General features: G+C 44.3%; 1 protein-coding gene across 2 annotated transcripts in view; it reads right to left on the reverse strand.

Moving 5' to 3' along the window:
* The window catches only part of SYN3 (synapsin III), a 196,889-nt gene that overhangs the window by 752 nt on the left and 174,379 nt on the right, over positions 1-21,758 (reverse strand). For both annotated transcript variants that reach the window (XM_075075809.1, XM_075075817.1), the window contains exons 9-13: positions 17,095-17,169; positions 13,582-13,684; positions 7,823-7,957; positions 2,903-2,987; positions 1,157-1,454 (exon numbers count right to left, since the gene is read on the reverse strand). In XM_075075809.1, the coding sequence (XP_074931910.1) occupies positions 1,157-1,454; positions 2,903-2,987; positions 7,823-7,957; positions 13,582-13,684; positions 17,095-17,169 (696 nt within the window). The remainder of the gene's footprint in view (positions 1-1,156; positions 1,455-2,902; positions 2,988-7,822; positions 7,958-13,581; positions 13,685-17,094; positions 17,170-21,758) is intronic.

Below are 21,758 nucleotides of genomic sequence, written 5' to 3' on the forward strand. Positions count from 1 at the left end.
GGTGGTCCTGCCCTTTCAAATGTGAGAGCCTGAGGGGTTGGGCAAATTGGTAGCCATGACCCCTGTGATGTGTGCTGGTGCTTGCCCTCCCTAGTGTCTGCTCTGACTGTCAGCTGTGTTATGCAGGTCTTGTCCACACTGCTCCTGCTGGGTGTGTATCTGCTAGTGTTTAAGTTCATATCAGGACTGTGCTTTTGAATTAAATCTCCCAGTTTTCCCCGCTTACCATGCTTTGTCATTGAGTGGTTTCTCCTGGTCAGTAATATGCATGCAGTGCGAGATCAGACTCTGAATTAAAGTACCTGGAAGAGTGTGGAGACTGCATCCTTGACTCCAATATTTTGATCCTTAAGTCCACCGATCTTGTCTTGCCTTGCTAATGTAAACATCACCACGGAAAGCCTGGTCCAGAACATCACTACTCTGCTGTCTAGAAACTGTCTTCTCATTCCTAGCCTATATTTTGTTCTGGTCTGTTCATACCAGTTTGCTCTTGTGTCAACTTTTTATTAATACCGAACATTTTTTTCCAATCTTTCCTGCTATGGTACCAGCCAGATATGCTTCATGAAGGGTGGCAGCAAAGGCTGTTACCAAAGATCCACAATAATTCAGTGGTGTGGTCTGCTCCAGAAAAGTGCTTAAACATACGATCACCATCTGGAGTTATATATATGAGTAGTCCTGCTTCCCTCCCCCCACCTCTTTTTTTGCTACCAGTTGCCAAAAGTTGCCTTGTGAAGAACCCTGTGTGGCTCCTGCATTCAGGGAATAGTGAAGGATTGACTCTTGTTGAGCTCCCTGGCCAATAATATGTGGATTCCAGCCTGTAAGGAGTATACACCCTGCTGGGAAGGTAGTAGCTTTGTTGATATGGCTGGGGTAGAGCACACGATTAACTGAGTGCATGAGCAAGTGGAGGAAAGTGAAATCTTAGACATGTCAAATACAACTTGTTCTTCCTGACAGCAGTTCAATGGTGGCCTGTTAGGTCCAGGCATGTATACCTCTGAAGTCACTCATAACTGTCCAGGCCCTTGTCCCTGGGGACTACTGGGGGACAACAGGTAATAGGTTCTTCATGCCAGCTCAGGGTACTTTTTTGACAGCCTTATTCTAATATCTACATATATTAGCAGTTTAACAGAGCACCTACTTCAGATGTGGGTGTGGGGTGGATTGCTGCTTGGACGTTTCAGTGGGGCTTGGCTGGCTAGGAGCCCGGCCTTGAGCAGGAGGTCTAGGCTGCTGTGGAGGGAATACGCCTGCCTTGGAAGCCTGGACTGGAGAGGACCCAGTTGCTGATCGGACTTGCTGTGGAGATCCAGGTGACCTTTGCTGCTGAGGTGAAGTGGACTGGGGACTCTGGGGCTGCTGTCCTTGAGGAGAGAGCCTCTGCTGTGGAGGTGCATTTGTCCGTGCAGGCTGAGATCCCTGAGGCTGGCGTGGTCCGCCTGGAAGAGACATGCAGACGTAAACATGAGGAAGTGCATGTGGTGGACAACAAGCAAGGAGCATCTGTATGGGAGAATGGGGTTTGCTAAGGGAAGAGACTTTTCAGAGTAGCTTCATGCAGAAGGATAAGGGAAAACTTCTTTTACAGGCCTAGCACCAGTGTCATGCCCACGTCTCTAGAGTTGTGGTCCATTTCTCTATATCCTTCAGCACTAAAGAAGCTCTGCCACTCCCCCCAAAGGGAGTCACTTCAACGTAGTGCAATCTGCCATGTAACTAATATTTCTCATCCTTGGCAAGCACTTCCTGTGTTGGGAAGCAAGAGTCACTGGAGAAACAACTCTCTGCGGGAAAGGAAGGCTGAATCTGCTGGTTTGGGTCAGCAGTCCTTTCACGGGCCCAGCAGTTTGATGTGAGACTGTGCACCCTGCTGCTATCCATATGTCTGTTCCAGCACTATCAGCAGGTGGCCTCAGCCATATTGGTAGCAGACTCTCAAAACTGAAGAGGATGTGAAAAATAATTGGATGTGACATGAGAAATTACTGGACATGACAAATAACACTGAGAAGCTGGCAAAAGTTACAGATAGTGTGAGGGCTGGCTGGATTTCACAGGTGGTCAAGGGGGAGTTATGTGAGAAAAAATTTCGCAGAGAATTGAAAGGGACTACTGGAGACAGATGGGGAAGTAGTATCCTGCAAGGCCAGGAGTCCATAGGTCATCATATCAGTAATAGCGTATAACGCCCAGATTACATAGATGCCTTTGGTACTTGAAATATCAAATTTTGGATACAGCAAAACTGTGGCCAATGAGGAAAAGGTAATTAGAGCTGAGTGTTAATTTGGGTGGCAAAAGGGAGGGTCTAACTGGTTATGTGAATGGAGTGTTTAGTGTGCTCTGGGTACCCACAGGGCAGCCCAGTGCTTCATCACCTCAGTGTAAATCAGGATGATAAACCAAATCTGTTGTTCTGACCAACCACATAAGTCAAACCTGCTTCTGCCGTCAGGAGGAGCTGGGGGTGTGCTCCTGATGACAGGGGAACACCTGGACAGAAGAATCAAGGGTCCTGGCATCACTGTGTTGGCATCCATCCCAAGCCTGACAGCACCAGCATCTTCCCGTCATTTCTTAACACTTGTAGCCACTAGAGCTCTGTGCAAACAGATACACTCTGCCCAGAATTCTGCTCCAGTGCCAGTTCAAGTGGCCTCACTTTGCTGAGCCATATCCTAGCAGCAGCATCAATTGGGTCTGTATCAGAGTTTCACCCCACTTTCTGAGCTGCTGTGGAATATGATAGCAGCTGTTTTAACAGCACACTGAATTTGCTGTCTGGTTGTCAGCGAATTGGAATTAAACCTTTACCACGATAGCTTTTATTTAGAAGGAAAACTGGTACATCTCAGTCCACACTGTCATGAGGCCTGAAGAACTGTACCTTGGGGAGGAGGCCGTGGTTGGGACAGTTGTCCAAGCTGAGGTCCAGTCTGAGATTTCATTGATGCAGGCTGAGCTTGTGGAGGCTATAGGAAAGAAAAGCCATTCCAGTTAATGCAGAGTCCCTAAAGCGAAGCCCTGAAATAATATAGGAACTGCGGCATCATGAAGTATTCCTTAAATACACCCACCATCCCCCCTCATCTGGCTGGTAAAATCCCATGGGGCTAAAATGGAAAGCTGAGTAATAAAGAGCACAGAAATTGTTTGCTCAGAGGGAATAACAATGAAGTTAAAATTTAGAATGTTTTTTAGGCAATCAGTAATTACCAAATGTATCAGGCCCGAGGGGGTCTCTAAGTCCCATCTCCCATTTTGGACAGTTGCCAGCACCAGATGTTCCAAAGGAAGCAGGGATGAACCATGGAAACATCTATGGAGCAATCATCTCTTTACCCTAAGGGGTCTCCTCTTGATTGCTAATAGCAAAGGCCAACTTAAACCCTGAAACATGAAGCTTACTATCTGCTTCACAAAATCTTTGCAACAGTTCCAGATATTTTGTTTTGATATTTATACCCAGACCCTCTGAGTCTTGCTCAGCTCTCAGCCTGACTGCTTTTCCCATTTCTTAACTCCATTGCTTTGTTCTGAGTTTTGAGAATAGTTCTCACAACCTGCCCTTGCTAGGCCATCCATTATTTTGCAAACCTTTACTGCCTTCTCTCTCATTCACCTCCTTTCTAAAGCCAAGAGACTGAATCCCTTTGGTCCCTCCATGGGAATGTTTCCAGGTCCCTAATTGTTTTCATCACCCACTTCTCTTTCCCAGCTTTGTGATTCCTTCTGCAGATGCCAGAGGCAGGCCTGCTTACTTTATTCCAGATGCAGCAGTATCTGGGTTCTCTGTATACATCACCAGATCATTTCGCCTGCATCCTAATTTCCTGCTTCTTCCTTGTCAACACAGCCATAGGCTGAGCGATGGTTTTCATTAGCCTGTATGTGACAATGCCTTTCTCAAGGGGCATGGCTGGTGCCACTTGCAAGGTCTACAGATTGTTTATGTTCTCCTTCTCTCTACCCCCAGCTTAGCTTACCTTTCAATCTTCTGTATGGAGTTTCATTTGCTGGTGTGGTGACTTAACATACATAGCTCTGTCAGATGTTCTTCACTGCCATCCCTGGTCCTGACTAAGGCAAATAAGTTGGTGCCATCTGCACTTTCTTCTCTCTCACTGTTTACTCTTTTTGACAGATATTTTAATAAACAGATTAAGCAACACAGAACTGTTGCACAAAGGGCTAGTCCAAGGTTAACAAAAGTCTGAATAAGCCTATTGCACAAAATTGTTTATGAAAGCAGGGGATCCTGGAGACAGATAGGCTGGAACATGCTGCGTTATTTACATGGAGAACACAGTGATAAAAGAGTCTTCAAGGCTCCTGGAAGGTCAGGAGAATAGCTAAGTGAGTCTGGAAGTGGAAAGGAATGTTGCATAGTTGGAAGCATTGAAACGAGTTTCAACTGACTAACATATATGTGATGAGGTTGCCAGACCATCTTTTACGCTATTTTTCTGGGGCTTGCCAAATGGACGAGGAGGAAAACCTGGGAATTTTCCATTAATGGCTTTGAGTCCTATATAGCTTGGAACACTAAACCTTGTTGGTGGAAATTTACTGTCCTAATGCTGTGAGACATCGTGATTAGACCAGCCAAAGAAAGGGAATCAGATCTCATATTCATGTCTACAGTCTTTGCCTACAGCCAACCTAAGGCTTCTCGGAGATGAAGGTGGAACAGGATCGTGAGGCTCAGAGATGAAGGGGTGAGGGCCAGCCCAAGGTCTGCCTTTAGAAGGGAAACAATGATGGGAAGGGATGGAGGTGGGGCAGAGGTGAGAAGAGACCTGCAGCTGTAACCATGAAACCAGGTTTTGTGTTGTAGCCATGAAAAAAAAAAAAGGTTGTCATTAACAACTTATCCTGTCCTGGGCTTGGTCAACCCTATGATCAGCATGACCAGGCTTAGCATTCTTTACATATCCCCTCTGCTAACTGTTTGCAAGAATTAAAATCTCTCGTATCTCTGTCTTTATCTGAGGCCGGCTTCTGCTCCACAATGAAATTTTGCCTTTTAGCCCCTCCCTACTTGCTTTCTTTAATAGTACTTGCCTGTTACCTTGCCTAAGGCTTTTTGACAGTCTAACTGCATTATTTTGACTGATTGCCTGTTATCTACCACTTTATGAAAGAATTCTCAAAGAAATGATGGGAAAAGAATCAAAAGGAAATTAATGGGACATTTTTCTTTGCAAAAAAAATGTGGTACATGATCTTATGCCATGGTTCTGTCAGTTTATTAGTCTTCTGTATTATTCTTTAAATTATTATCTGAGATAATTCGTAAGGTCTATGACGCTTACAACTTTTTAAACACATATTTTGTATTTTTCGTACACCAATCCTCTGGAGCAAAAACTGTTTCTAATGAAATTGCACATTTTTTTCTTGGCAGCTTAGTCACTTCCTAAATTCAGTTCATTGGATGTAGCCACCTGGGTCTGGGGGCTTAATAATTTTTTTAAATATTGGTCATCACTGATTTAATCACTGTTTTTGCTCTAACTCCTGTATTTCTTATCAGGAAAAATTATCTAGTTTAAAAAGTTCCCCACTTTCAGCAATTAAATTTACTAGAGTCACAACACTCTTCCTGTGGTCTTCATTTTCTCCTTTAACTTTGGATGATCTATAGAGCCCACCAATTGTTTGACAGGGTTCCACCTTTTGAGGAACTCAAAGAATTAGTTTCATTCTTCCCTCTGTCTGTTTTTCAAAATCTACTTTTATCCTTTTTATGTTTTCTTTTATTACTTGCAGGTTTGTGGTCTCTCAGATAACGTCCATACAGCTTTACTTTTAATGCTAGGGAGCTAATTAATTTTGTCGTTGTATTAAAATAATATTTTCTAACTGTTTGTGTCATACTGCTACTTTTTGATATCACATCTGTCCCTTGGACATCAAACCTAATAGTATATATTAACTTTCTGAATTTATACCTGGGTGTTTCTTAAGTCTAGATCAAAGTGTTTCTTCCTATTGCACTTGGATTTTGCAGTTCCAGGAAGAAGAGATGTACAGAGATGGGGAACTCTCTCTGAATTACTGTCCCACTGTGCTATTTCACTTGCTTCTTGATAGGTGTAGTCTCACTTTTTTATGACTTTTTGCTTCTTCCACCTCTGTCAATGCTGTGCACTCAGTTTCAAAATTTCTCAGTTTTTCCTGATCCAGAGACTAGTATAGACATCTCCAATAATATGTATAGATATTCTATGCATGCCCAATGGGCATCCAAAGATTCGTATTTCTATGTATTCAGTAGTGCTGTCCTTCCATTGAGAATTATTATTCTTCTTTGTTTCATGAAGTTTTCACCTGTAGCTCTAGTTCTGCATCTCACCAGCCTCACATCTAATTACTTCTCTCCGGACATTTGTAACTAGGTGTTACAGTATTGTGTTAGTAACTGTAGCCTGCGTAGTTTCTGCAATGTTTGTTGTACCAAGATCTTTCTCTATAGCAAAACACTATAGTTAACATGTTTGTGGTTTTAATTTTCTTGATTTTGTATTCTTGATGAAGACCCTTTTCTTATTTAGCTCTTCTATTTTATGCCCTATTGCTCCAAGACAATTAATTTTGTTCTTACTTTGGTCCTGTTTCAGGCCTGTTGTAATCCAGTCCTGTACCAGTATATTACACAGACAACAGATGCATCTGTCCATGCTCTCAGTTTCTGTTGGCTTCCCCTTTGCTCTTAGTTTATACACTCCATATCTTGGTTATTTCAGATGGCAGTTGTTGATTTCACTTTGGCCAGAGTAAATGCTATCCCTTCTGTATCGCTTTTCCTGCCTCAGAGCATTTTTAGTATTTATTAAATGTTTACCCTCTTGCTCCAGCTAAAACTTGGTTTAGAGTTACCCTGAATACCCTTCACGCTGGGGACCAGGTTTAGCAGGAGTGGGCTGTCACATGACAAAGGCAGAGAGCCATAAAGTCCTTTCTCCCTTTTTTTGTCTCAAGTGGAAATGGACATGGTTCCAGCATGCTGCAGTCCATATTATCCCTCATGCCTGTTTATTCTCCTGACCTTTCTTTTGTACAGATTTGTTGTCCTCAAGCCTTCATGCTTGGCTCTGGGCTAGAGGTGTAGCACATATACCTGGAGACACAGATGATGTTCTGGTGTGTTTCGTTTATACAGAACTGCCACTTGGAAATGTGACACTAAGATTAGATGCATTTGATACTCAAAAATGAATGTACATAAGAAGCACTAAGGGGTCAGTTTAAATGCAAAAATGACAGGTTCTTATATGAATTCAGCATTAGTCAAGCCTCCTCTTAGTAAGGGGGGTGAAGGGCAACTCCAAAGAAGAAAGGCTGCGGTAAGGAACGGAACAACTCTTGGTGGACATTCCCATTTTCTATTCTGGGAAGCACAGATTTTCATCAGGGTTGCAAAAACTGGAATGAAACCTATGTTGAGGTATGGTGTTAGATGGAGATGAAGTCGCACACCTCTAAAGCACCTCTAAAAATGTCTGTCTTCAATATGAATCTATGAATTTAGCAAGCCAGAATATCTAGATGCATGGACCACACCATCTGTGTGATGCCACAGTTACATGGAAGGAGTGGAAGGGGGAGAGAAATGTTTCTTAGGGGTACCCACTGCAAAGAGTGTATGAGAGACGACTTTGGAAGAGCAGGAGTCAGCCTATCCCGTACACTCCTATACAGACTGTTCAACTCTGTGAGATGTCTGACTGCCTGACACCCACAGGGACGAGAGAAGAAACATTCAGAAAAACAACTTGGCCATAAGGTCTCTATTTGCTCATACCCAAGGCCTCAGCGGTGATGGCGTAGATCCAGCAGTGATGACAAGCTGAGTCATTTTGGAAACAACCAGATCGGCTATAAGCTGTCTGTCCTCTTCCACATGCTCCCCAATCAGGGGCATCGAGCTGTCCATCACCTGCCACAGGAGGGAAAAACAACAGTTAGTAGTAAGGAGGTTTCCTGGTGGCAGATGCCTGGTTCGACTCACCTCTCACACTAACCTGGTTTATGTCACCACATCCTTGCCAGCACCTCTAGTGACCACTCCCCCCCATGCTGAAGCACACTTGACTTCCCTAGGTGTGGAATTTTGCTTAGGGTTTGTTTTTTTTTTGGAAATGGCATGTACTTCTCCCCCACTCCCCATCTTCCTTCCCTTCACAACTTGGAAGCCAAGCCAAGCCTTCTGATGGCTGGAGGCTTTCTAAACCAACTAAACACAAACTTGCTTCTTCACACGTCCTGAGGAGATGCCTCTGATGGATGAGGTCTCTCTGGCATTGTCTCACAGCATTTGGGGTGCCATTGCAGCAGAGAGGGCCACAGGAGAAGGGAAACAACATGTACTGAAGCCTGAGGAGATGAGACCAACAGGGTCTGGAGGAAACCAGGAAACATTTGGGTTTAATCAATGCAAATACAGCACCCTGAGAAGGGAAATGAACACCACAGATGTGTAATGAATAGGATGTCACCAAAGTAGCAGCACCCAATGCAGAAAGTAACCTTATTCTCTGCCTCTCGATACTGTTGTGACATGGCTGCTTCCCAAGCAAGTACTACAACTGTGCTGGGGAAAGCTGGGAAGCAAGACTGTGGGGATGGGGGAAGGAGAACTGTCAAAGGGTCTTTGAGGTAAGAAATGGTCTGACAACAACAATAATAATGAAAGCACAGCAGACCCACAGCTGTATAGCAGCCCTAAACATCATTTTCAACAGTTCATCATAAATCAAGTGCTTTGCAAACATTAGCTAAATCCCACAGGAAGAACTGCACTATGATGAAGTTAAGATTCAGCTAGAGTAAATATAATTTTACCAAAATATCAGGGTTAGAAGAGTTTATTTTATTTTGCTTTTATTTTTAAACCAAACATTAAACCCCCTGGAAATGCAGAGTTAAAGGTTGTGTATCTCAAGAAGGCACTGACTCATGCTCAGATAACAATTGGAAGTGCACTCCACCCTGTCAAAACTGCAGGAGTCCACTCTTGGAGTGAAATAGAAAGCCATGCATCCTTTTTTTTTTTAGATTTAAAGTGGGGGAAATCAGTGAGGTGAGTTCATGCAGTTTAAATTCTAGTCTTTTATTGTAGAATAACTATTAATTTGGATTAATTTCCATAGGTAACTCATATGAACAGTAGAGACGCTGCCTAGGAAGTTTTAACTGTGGTTTGCATGAAGAGTGAGTAGGGGTTTATATCCTTGGCCTACTTGACCCAGGGGGTGAAACGAGGAGGTTAGAAAATTAGATGGCAGTGCTCAGCTAAATACACAAAGTGGCTTTTCATTCCACTGTCTACATAGCTGTTTCTCTATTAAAAAATGTGGTGGGGAAAGGAGATGTTTCCCAGCAGTGTCAGGGAACAGCCAGTTCCCGTCCACATCTCACTAGCCAGGGGCTCCTGGGGGCCCTGCAGCAGGTTCCTGCGCAGGTTTCTCTCCCCTCCACTCCCACCTTAAAAGCATTCCCATTTCATTTGTCAATTCCAATTCATGTGTGAGAAAAGAGGTCCCAGCTCCCTGCAATGCACCGTGCGAGGGACCTGTCTGACCACTAGATGATGCCATTACTCTGCCAACAGCCTGGCCAGTGAGGCCTTGCTCCTGACTCCCTAACCCTCCCTGTTAGTAACTGGGGTACAGCTCTGGTCAGAAGACCCCAAACTCCTCATTACCCCATCTTCAGAACTTCTTTTCAACTATTTCTGTGGCAGCACTGGCCGGAGAGAAAGGGGAAGATACTGTTGTATAAAACAAAGGCACCGCGGGGATGAACCCTGGAGAAGGTCCCACCTGAACCAGTGAAGGTGCACCAAGGATGAGGGTATCTGCTGCCCTGCTGTGTAGTGTTTGGCAAGGGAAGGTGAGCTGTAGGAGATTGCAAATACAGGAATGAACGATCACATGCATAAGGGAAGGCCTTTGAAAATGGCAGTGAGTTCTGTGGGCAAAACAACGCAGCTGGTTGCCACTGAACTGAAAAGGAGCATGAGATGTCACCTTGCCTGTCCTCCGGGAAAGGGGAATTGCTCTGGAACTGGGCAGATATGAATGCTAATGCTGAAGTAAATCAAATGGCTGGAAGGAATATGTGAATCACAGGCAGATCGCACTCATCTCTTCCTGGGGAAATCACAGAACAGCTGGGCAAGACAAGAAGATGTTGGCACATATGGACCTGGCCTTTGTAGCTACCCAAGGTCAGTGGCTGCTGCTGATGCAGCTGCTGTTGCCTGATAAGGTGTACAAGGGGAGAGCGGAAAGTGGCCAGGCAGAGGAGAAACTCGGGAAAACCCCATCCCGCTCCTCCCCCTGCGCCTATCTGACGCTGAGGCCTGAAGGCTGGTTGTGTTATTCCATGCTCTGATGTGCCAGAGTGGGGTGTTAGGTGATTTTTAGGGCAGGAAGGAAGGAAACAGATGATTAGACCTATCAGAAGAAATGATATGGCAGTGCTGAAGGGATGGGCAGGGCTTCTTGCAGGGCAGCAATGAGCATGTCTAGTAACACAGCTTAGCTGTATGGCAGGTAGGGCTTAGCAGATCCAGGAGGAAGAATAAATCCCATGGATCATTTTACTTGCCCTCCACTCACTCCATATTTGTCAGCATAGAAGAGATATGGAAAAGGGTTAGATTACCAAAAAAAGGGAGCAGGGATTATTAAACCATACCTGCTACTGAGCTCTTTTGAGAATCTGGCTGCTAACAGTGGTACTTAACTTGCACAATTTTGAGGATCTGGCCTTCTAATCAAGTGCTGACTATTCATGCTGAATATTCCCTTAGAATGACAAAGTTCTTTAAAGCAGAGGAAAGAGAAGTACCAGCATTTAGCATTAAATTCACAGCTGTTTTAATAGAATGAAACTTTGAAGCAATTTATTGATTTCTTCAAAGTTTTCAGTATGGACTGTGAAAATGGTGCTTAATTGTGCAAATGCTTTGAAGTGCAGAAATGTACTAGATTCTGCTGTTTGCCATGGAAAAAGAAAAGAAGGTGAAGTTCAAGTAACAGCAAATACCATGAGTGCAAGATTACTCTTGTGCTGTGCTGATAACTCATCTGTCTTAATCTGATTCTGTTTGCAACAAACCACTGTGATAAATCTCAACTCATAGAACTGCCCATCACTACCTCTGCAAATCTTTCCTAGAGAACTGCTCTGCACTGTGAAAATTAATTACTGCCTGCAATGGCATTGTGCAAATTCCTTATTTGTTCAGCCCATTTAGGCGTGCTTTCTTGTAAAATGTCACAGCACACTGTTCCTTCTCACCAAGAAAAATACAACTGTCGCACTGTCAGATAACATTTTTTCTCCCACTATCAAAAGAAAAAAGCAAAATAAAGGATCAGTTTCAGACCAAGAAAAGTACCCTAGGAAGTAGGCTGGAGGCAATTAATTACTTGTCAGCATCTCCCTCAGATCTGCATAAAGTAGAAAAGGTGCCTGTTTGGCTTTGTTCTGCTCTTTGTATTGCGCTACTCCACTCCTTTCCCAACAATGTCCATCAGCCTGGCATCTGAATGCCTGTTAGATGTTGGTACATCGGGCCTGCTCAATCAAGTTCTCCGCTGGGATAATTCAGCGTGACCCATCTGAAGCTGATATGTTTCTTCTGATTTGTATCATATTAGATCCATTGCTTTTTACCTTGGTCCCAGAAAGAGGAGTATTAGTGTGCATTTCTCTCTCCGTGTGCAAGATGATGATGGCTGTTAGCCTGTGGATGTGCTTTTCATCCAGTCAGTCACACACAGGGGCAGATGTGAAAACCTAGGGGTATACCCAGACAGACGCATATAATCCTTAAGCACGGAATTAGCCATGTGTGCACGTACGTAGGCTTATATGCAAGAATAGATGCAGAGATATGAAATCCACATCTCACATCTAACCATGTATGGACACAGTCCAAACGTTCTTACAGTTGTCTCTTGCAAGACTGCTTTCTTGCCCTTCCTTCCTCATAGAGATAGAGACATAAAGGTGTGTGGCAGGGAGACAGTCTGCTCTGGGGGTTGCTCCTCTAGGTGCTGATGAATTGCACACAGGAGCAGACCCCATCAGCTGTAGCCCCGTCACTTCAGGAAAGACAGAGGCTTGCCAGCATTTTGTTGCTGGCAGCCTGCTTATATCACATGGCCTTTGACAGGTCACTGCTCCCTGGAGAGCAGATACATAATGCAGGAATGAGCAGTCGCTGGAGGGCTCATGTGGTTCTCATCAGCATCCCAACCCTCAGCGGGTGGGACTGCTCTCCCACACATAGCTTTCCAGTGTGTCAGCACCCCTGCGTGAAACCATAGGCCGGCTCTGCTCATCTTCCTCGGCTGGCCTGTGTTGGTGGAGTTTATAGCAGGTCAGATGTTGTGCCTCCTTGAGTCACATAGTGACAGCGGCACTTGCTTACTTGCCAGATTTTCTCTCCCCCCGAGCACCTCTTAAGTTTCCACTTTGATTTTCTGGCCAACTTTTCCTTCTCTGCCCTGTTAGGATGATCTGAGTGTGCTATCTACACCACTCTCACGTCTTCCTCCTTGCCTGGCAAGGAGCATGTCAAACTTTAGCTCTCAGAGCCACAGTCCATCCAGCTCTGAACACAGAAGCCTGTGGGCCACACTGCCCATAGTAACTCTGTGGTGCTTTGGCTTTCTAGTCTGTTATTGTAGTGAATGCTGTCTGGGCAAAATATTTTAGAAAATACACCTATTTTTTAAATTAAATTGTTCCTGCTACTTCTGGAATTGTTCCTGCTACTTTTTGCTACGTGCTCACCATTTATTTTACTCTTTTAAGTTAGATGCAGCTAGGGTTTTTGTTACTGATGTTCCCTTTAAAGTGATTGGAGAAAGACAGGTTCATTCAGAGAGAAACTGAGATTTTTAATGGACTGAATAACCTGCTGGACCTCTGTGTGGGTAATGGGAGGAGGTTAACATGACTAATATGCTAGTATCATCTGGCACCTGAATTCAGGTTGGGCTGAATATGGGCATGTTTGTTCGTGATGCTGTTGATCCCTACTAGCAGCTGTGAGAGATACACTGGCTTTGCAAGTACTTAGCCTAGGAAGAATTGCACTGGGGCACTGGTGCACCAAGACACACCAAAGTTTGGATGCTGCCAGCAGTGCTTGCAGTCTGTTATGTGCTGGATAAGAAGGCAGCTTCACCTCTGTCCCATGCTGGTTAGGTTCTGCACTGCGGGGATTTATCAGCTGGAAAGCTGGGGTGGCCAAGCAATCTGTGGCTCTTCATTTGCTTTCACAGACCACATTGAGAAATGAAGGCACTTCAACCTTGACACTTTGCTGCATATCTGCCAGCATAGCTGAGACTCTAAATCAGTTTCTTGCATATCAGTGGGCCGCAGCTTGGAGGAAACAGGTGGGCACTGAGGAGCAGCGACTGCTGGACCATGCACACAGGGATAAGCGAGCACATTGGTGCATGTGAATTCTGAGGGAGCGTGTTTGCAGCTACACTTCCCAAAGGAGACTTACATTCAGGATCCCCATGCTCTCACCTCAATGATATAGTCTTTTCCATCTTTGCTGTGGACAGCTTTGACAGCGCAGATGTCAAGACCTCCAAACATTTCCGCGCAGGCATCCGCCCAGAGTCTGTACCTGCAGAAAGCACAGAGGCATGGCCTAGGATTAGCTGTCATTGGAGTCCACCAAATACAGCCACCCATCCCGCTGCCCTTAGGAGCACAAATCAATTCTGGAGCCCTTTTAATCACAAGGCATACTTCATATGCTTTGCTGGGTCATCGCCTCCCTCTCTTGCACAGGAGATGGAGCAAAAAAAAAAGAATCTTGCCTGAAGTTTCCCTTAATTTCAGCTTTTTTCAATCATGCCCTCAAAGCCACCTTAAAATGTTTCTTTCCCTCCTTGGTATTTACATCAGGTCACCAGTTGGTTGTCATTTAGCCAAACTATTAATATTTAGCTCATTTAATCTCCCAGTAGTGTTGGCCCCTTTGCGTTTGTATTGGCTTTGCCTGAAAGCCCTCCATTATGCAGGCAGCTTTCTCCTGATAAGATGTCCTGCACGGTGGGGCTGGAATAGGATGGGAAAGTGAGTGCAGAATTTAGCAGGGAGAAGCCACCCCCTCTCTGATCTGTAACCCAGTGGCTCCTGCTTTTTACAATTTACTCTTTCAATGCTATTCTTTTACAGTCTTCTGCCTCCCTTCTACCGTCTGGGTGTTGCTCCTAGCCAGGCAGTCCCATCACATGGACCAGGCACTGTGTTGTCAGAGGGAGAGCTACAGGCTGTATCCCTTTTCTCTAGCCATCCCAGAGCAGAAATATGAGCTGGTATGAACAGGGGCCAGGACTGGCAGGTGCCCCCTTAGCTGTTGTGGTGTCAGAGGAGGAGAGAGAATGACAAGAGGTGTATTATGGATGGACCTCATCCCCCTGCTGTGGAAATGAGGAGGGAATGGGGTGGCCTGGTTTTATTTCCTGTGCAGCTGCACCACAGTCCTGACCATTTCAATAAAAATAATTATCTCAGAACAGCAGATCTGTAAGCAGGACTATGAAAAGATGTGGGGAGGGGAGGGAAGGCCACAGTCTCATGAAAACACTGACATTTTGCAGACCCTATGGGGATTGGGAAAAGAGCTGTTTTGGCCAAAGGACAAGTTTATGTCCTTGGAGCTAGCCAGAGTCCCCCTAGCTTGATGATATAATGATCAGCTTGTGTGAACATAACGTCTGCGAGAAGCAAGAGTATGACTTATATGACTACCAGTGCTCTCATCCCTAATGAGGAGATCAAGCATGTTCATCCCAGCCCCCCAAAGGAAGTGAGAGCCTGAGGAAGAGTCAGTAGCATAAGGAAGAGGAGAACTATGGACCCTATGAACCAGGCAGGAGGCACTGCCAGCCCCCCTCGTGCACTGCTGTAGCCCCACACCCAGGGGCACCATCATGGGAACCACCTCTCTTCCTGAAGGACACCTCTAGGTGTCTGGGTTCAGCAGCCAGGCTCAGGAAATTATTGCCCCTGCCAGAGACCCCAATAGCTACATGTCTTCAACGTTGCTGGCCCTAGGTGAGCTCTGGGAGGTGTCAGGACTGCTGGGGTGGAATAGCAGTGCTATGAGACAGAAAGGTGTATGTATGCATAGGCATCAGTGATAGTGTTTGCAGAGCATTTACTGCCTTTTTGCATACTATTAACTGAACACATCAACCCTTTGAGCTACTGTTCAGTAGAGTATGTACTTCAGGTTGCTACTACTCATCAGAGCATTTCAGCACATTCCTGCCTTGTTGCATTCACTGATGACTCACAGATTTCAACAGGATTTGTTGCATTTATGGCTGGATAAGGCTAGAATGGTGAATTGTGGTACCACATCTATAAAACGAATCTTCAAAATGAAGCATGACAGGCTGGCAGGAATCTGGGTTTCAGTTCTACAACACTGCCATGAGGGAATGTCTATCCTTCATCTCTCTAGCTTCAGCTGTGTTATAAACAACAAGGATGCATAATAATATCCAGCTCCCACAGTCCTATTAGGGTCTTGCAGAGTCACCTTCAGCATTTGATTTGGGTCTTGGCTTTGTTTCCCCGTTTCACAGACTAAAGGTGCAAAAGGAACCTTAGATGATCACCTGCACAACTCTTGTACCCCAAAGAGGAGATTTTTCTCTAATCTGGTCCGAAAAAGGACAGAGATTCCCCATGTCCTCCAGGCAAACCCTTTCTGTGCTATGCTATCCTTACTATTAGGAAATATAGGAAATGCTCAAATGAACATTTTCTGCTATAATTCAACCCCATTATTTCTCACAGTATTGCACTAGTAATGTAAAGAATGAGTAATGCCCTATTAGCAGCCTTCTACATATTTGAAGAGCTTGTGCCCTTTGAGATTTTTTTACCATTAGGATGAAGTGGTGTTCAGCTTGTGGACAACTTCTTACAGCTCTGTGACAGCTAATGAAGGAAAGTGAACCTCTGTACTGCAGGCATAAATTCATTATGCATGAGACTACACCTACTGGAAAACTATCAGTGGCCTGCTAACTGAAAAAGGAGGAAAACTACACAAGCAGTTGTTGCATTGTTTTCTCATAGGCTGATTGTGTTTATTCCTCTGAGCATTCCCTTTATTGTCCTTTGGGCTGTCTCCAGCTCATTGCTATCTTTCTTCAAATGTGGTGCCCAAACCTGGACAGAGTCAGAGCTAACAATGATCCTGACAAATTGCAGGTATAATCTGAAAAAAATCTTAGAATCACTAGGGATGAGTGCCTATACATAATCTATAGATTCTATAAATCTATGAATAATCTATATAAAAAACCAGGATGGAGAACAAGTGACTTTACAGCAGTTCTGCAGAATAGGGTTTAGGAGTTACAGCAAAGCATAAGTTACCATGAGTCAACAATGTCATGCAGTGCAATATTAGCAAATATGATGGTGATTTGAATATAGGAAGTACCATTTGCAAATTTTAGGCTGTAAGATGCATGAGACAAATCCTCCTGCTCTGTTCGGCAGTGAGAAGACCGTGGCTAAAACACTGTCCACTTTTGGGAGACTAATGCAAAAAAGCACTTTCAACACTTCAGCTGACAGATCTTTCCCTCTTCTGAGCAGAAGAAAAACACTTTTCTGTGTCTGCCTCTCATTAGTAATGTACTTAGAATAACTTCTTGTTACTTCTTGTTTTGTGCCGTGACCTTTCTGATTTTATCCCTACATGTTTGTGCTCGTGTACTTGACCTTAGTATGCTGGTCTCGTTTCCTGTGGCTACATTCACTAAAGATCTAACGATTTAGCAATGTTGGTCTCTAGCTGTAATTCCAGTTTGTTCTCCAAAATAGGACAGTTTGCCTTTATGGCCTTAGTATTTTTTTAAGGAAACACTCGGTCTTTTAAACTTCTTTATCCAGCCTCCTGGGAGACCTCTCTTACCAGTTTTCTCAATTGACTGAAGTCTGAAATACAATTCCTCCCTTCTAACCCAAGAATAGCTAACACTGCCTTGAAAACCTCTTCCTTACCTCTCTGTCATTGCGATCTGTTCTAGCATCGCGGAACCTGTGTTTGCCTTCCAGTTTCCAGAGATGGACGTCCTCCTAGGAAAACAAACCAAAAACAACCTGAACATGGAAATACACTCTTGCCCCATCCTCCCTCATACTGCAGTCCTCATTCTTGACTCTGTGCTTGTACAGGAGGGGATGAGGCGAGGTCCTTCCTCCCAGAAGCCTCTCCAAATCCTTCCTCAACAGCACTGCATACAGGATATGCTGTTCAGACTCATGAAAGACTGAATGAGGAGTTAGACGGGGAAACCTCCAAGGAATCTTGAGCACACATCAAGCTCTGTGAGTACTTCCTTTATATATAAGTCCCAGGAGAGCAGAAATGTTGGTAGAAGATCTCTGGGATAATCACCCTTGTGTTCTGCATCCTCCATCCATGGAAAAGCGACTGTCCAGGTAACTATTGCCTGAGCAGCTTCACAAATGTCAGCTATGACATTGTGGGTCTCCCTAACTTTGATTTTAGTTGTACTGGTGTCATAGGAAATATGATTATACTCTCTTTTTACTGACTTTTCACTGCCATGCCTGTATCTGGACTTGGAGAATTTCCAGAAAAGGTACTGTTGCTGGCAAATCCTGGGTTTCATCATCATCCGTCAAGGGGTGAAAAAATTTCCTTTCATTGACCTTAGGCACAGGGCAGACCTTGGATAGCCTGCTGTGACAACATTGCGCACATAACTCTGGCATAGCGTACAAGCTAGGACAGGTCAACAAGCTGACAGGATACATCCACCGAGCATTTCCATGTTGAAGGAGATTTAGGCAGAGATTTAGGCGGGGAGTATGAGGTGTGATCCAGCACTTCAACTGTATGTTGTTGTGGGAACACTTCAGTGTACTTCACTGTATGAGGTTGTGGGAACCCTCCATGCCAGTTCTCTCACATTTTCAACATGATGAGGAAAAGAGATTGTGAACTTGCAAAACATGGGGCAGTGGTCATACTGATGTCCTGTTAGACTGTAAACCTTGATCGTTATAGTAGACTACCTATGGTTCCCCTTCACTCTGGTGAGGGACAGCCTGGTGTGCTTTTTCCATCTCTATTCTAAAGTGTTATGTATAGTTGCTGTGAAATTTAAATAGCCTTTGTAGCCCATATTTAAAGGAGTGGGAGGGAGGCCAAAGGAACACAATTATTGTGTTGAATAACTGTGTTTCCATGTAGTTGACTCTTGTTGTTTGTTCCCTTCACCCAACATCCATCTTCCTGCCCTACTTTCTAAGAAAATGTATGGATTCCTCCTCAAGCTTTGATTGTATGAGCCCTTTGATGGCCTGTAAGGTCAGTGTTCAACACTCAGCCTCTCTTTTTATTTTGACATGGGATTCTTGGGGTTATGTTTTTCAGTTCTGCAATGGAATGAACATTCCTTATTAATGTTTAGGTTCAGAAAATTGCCCTGCAGTAGCAGATGGCATCCAAAATCCCGCTAGTACTGATGAGAACTCCCAGAGTCTAATTAGTGACAAGATGATTGGATATCTGCATTTAGAAAATGTACCTGGCATTCCAAATATAAGCAGCTGTGTCTTCCCTAAGAAAACCAAACCACAGCTGTACAGTTTTCCAAGGAAATTTGATGTGGGGAAGCTTCCAAAATAAGAACTCTGCTCTGCCCATTGGGCTAATTGGTTTGACTTGTTTATACCTACCCATCTCCATCCAATATTGGGCATTAGATGTAAAATATTTCTCTCACTTGTATCCTTGACTTTCCTATTAGGGAACTTACTTTTTTAAAATGGAAAAATGTCATTTGAAGGCCCCTGGACCAGTCACCAAATTGCTACACCACAGCCTCTGTCAAGATCACTCTTTTCCAAGCATATCTGCGCAGTTCAGGTGTCAAGTGTGCCGCCAAATTATTCTCTTTTTTTCTTTCCCTTTCTGTGTTCAGCCTGAGGCAGGAAAGGAGTCTGAAAACATAGATCTTTCCTTAAGGATGGCCTTCCTCAAACCCCATTTCTCTCAGGGACTCAAAGTCAAAGTGCTTCCAATCATCCTAAACATCAGGGGGCTGCATCAGTGTATGGTCAGCGCCTTAAAGGAAAAGACCCAAGGTTTTAGAGATCAGTAAAACAAGCAGATTTGTGACCAAGACACCTTCAGTGCTGCTTCAGATATGTGGATAGACTACCAGATCATGGGCTGTCGGCATCCTATATTCACTGTCTCCCCACTGGGCCATTTCAGTCTAAAAGCTGTAGCTTGCACACAGTTGAAGTTGTAGCACCTGCAGAGCATATTGAACCACATTTGAGGTGACAAATTCAGAAGTCATACTCATGAGACTAGAAAGGAAAGGATATTACCCTCTGACTAAGAGCTGATGGCAAGGAATATCCCACCTCTGAATGTCAGCAGCTGCTGGCTTCATGCAAAGTGTACATTTCATGAGTCTTAACTGGAAATGATCCCTCTGCCCCCAGTTGGGTCAAGGGTAGAAGTATGATTTCTGCCCCAATTTACAATGACATTTGGTGGAATTTTAGGCATGTATCACATGCTCCTTATCTGCTGTTCTGAGACTGGCCCAAGGCATCAGCTAAGTAGGTGTTTGTTGGTAGTGTAAATCTGGAGTCACTGCACTGAAGTCAATGGGAAACTGAACTCAAGCCTTGGGTCATGGGCTGGAAGGAAGTGCATTGAACATCTGGGGCGGGGAGGAATGCATGAGTCACCCTGCAGCATCCTCCCTCTGGCAGATGCTTGGTGCAAAGTAAACATATTCTGGAGAATTTTGGTACACAGTCTTTTCTCAGAAGAAAGGGGGCTTTTAAAATCTATATGTGTGGGTGAAGGTATAAAAATACTGGGTAGATTTCATGGCTCACAGATCAAAGCAATTCACTTAGTATGACACTGCTGCAGATGCTGTAATTGCCTTTAGGGCTGAGATTTGCCAGCATGACTAATGATTTGAGTTTTCTATTTGAGACACCAGTGAGAGCCCTAGCCCTGATATTTCAGGTGCTTTTACCTCTGTCCTTGACACAGTAGGGACTTACTTATACCATATAAATAACCTTCTATTCTGTCTGATGCTGGGACAGAAGGAACAGTCCCCGAAGGGACTGACTATACCAGTCTCCCAAGATCATGTCCATATAAGTCAACCTTCTGTGTTTGCAAGTCACTTGGTGAATTTTGCTGTTTGCTTTCTTTGCTAATAAGCTTAATTTCTCATTAAGGTGTTTCCCGTTCATGGCTGTTTTCATGTGAAAACATTTTTCATTTAGCAAACAATTGTTTGCGCAGCTATATTCCCAAGTGGGATTAGCTCTTAGTGTGACTGCTTTCTTTCCTCAATCATCTGGTATTATTTCTGATCCCTGTCTGGATGAGTGTGTAGTGAGTGCGAATAATAAATGGGGAGAGGATATGGCCAGGGTAACTGGGCCTTTGTTTCACTTAGAAGCAGGCTGGGAGCAGGCTCTGGAGCCAAGGCTGGGTAGGTTGGCAGGAACAGGGAATTTTAATTGATATTTTAAACCTTTCTTTCTTTGGCCAATTTAAGCCAGACTCCCTGAGATGTTAATGTAATATTAGGCAACTGTGCTATTGTTGACCTGATCAGATTTTAAAAAAATTTTCTCTCACTGAGTTCACATGAAATAGCCAAGTGTCCCACAAGTCCTCGCCATGAAGAATGTGACTCAGTCATTATCTAGTTTACTTAAATACCTCTGTGCTAGGAATCCAACTGGGAATTTTAGGCAGCTATAGCTCAGAAATATGTGATCATGTACATTTGATTATCTTATTTAACTATGTTTTGCCAGAACTCTGACCTGGGGGTTTGTAAACATGGACCCAAAACTCACAGTGTTGTGGGTGTTAGGTAACACATAAAATTCATCTGGCAATCTGAAGAATGTACTGCTGGAGCTGTCTACTTGGCCAGGATTTTGTGGCTGGATAAGATGCTTCTGGAGAAGCTGTGCTATTTGGCTTTTCTTGTCTACTGCTTTGCAGTAAGAAGAAACAGGTGACTTACTGACTCCTGTGGTTACATCTTTAATTGAGCTTGACGACTACTGAAGTCTGGCTGAATGCTTTTTAATATTTTTAAACATACCAGTGTTGAGGGTTGCCTTCACGCCATCTCCCTCACTACTCCATGGGGCAGAGAGGAGCTTTGGGACACCCACAGGGATGCCTTTCCTTCTCCTTACCCTCTGTACGCTTCAAGGAGCACACATGCAAAATGTCCATGGAAACCCTACATGCTGGCCAGCCTGAGGCCATTTGTACCCAGTGCCATGAACTCTCATGCCCTTGTGTGACTGTGGCGCCATGTTCTCCAGCTGGGGAGAGGATGGGGTGTTGCTATGGGCTGGACACTGTAGGGCTCCATGAGTTGCCGCTGGCTCAATATTTTTAATTGTTTCCTGGGGTGGGTTCAGTTCACACTAGAGGGTACTAGGAGCTGGAGGTTTTTGCTGGGAAAAGATGAGTCCTTTGACAACAGGAGGTAGAGGTGATAGGTGATGGCAGAGCACAGTTGTTATAGTGGGAACTAACTGAATCTCAGAAACAGGTAGAGAGAGATTTACCTTCCAGAAAGAATGAGCTGATGGTGACTAATGGAGGAGATGATGGGTGGATG

Source organism: Phalacrocorax aristotelis, chromosome 1 (assembly GCF_949628215.1).
Source record: "Phalacrocorax aristotelis chromosome 1, bGulAri2.1, whole genome shotgun sequence".
Classification (NCBI taxonomy): Eukaryota; Metazoa; Chordata; class Aves; order Suliformes; family Phalacrocoracidae; genus Phalacrocorax; species Phalacrocorax aristotelis.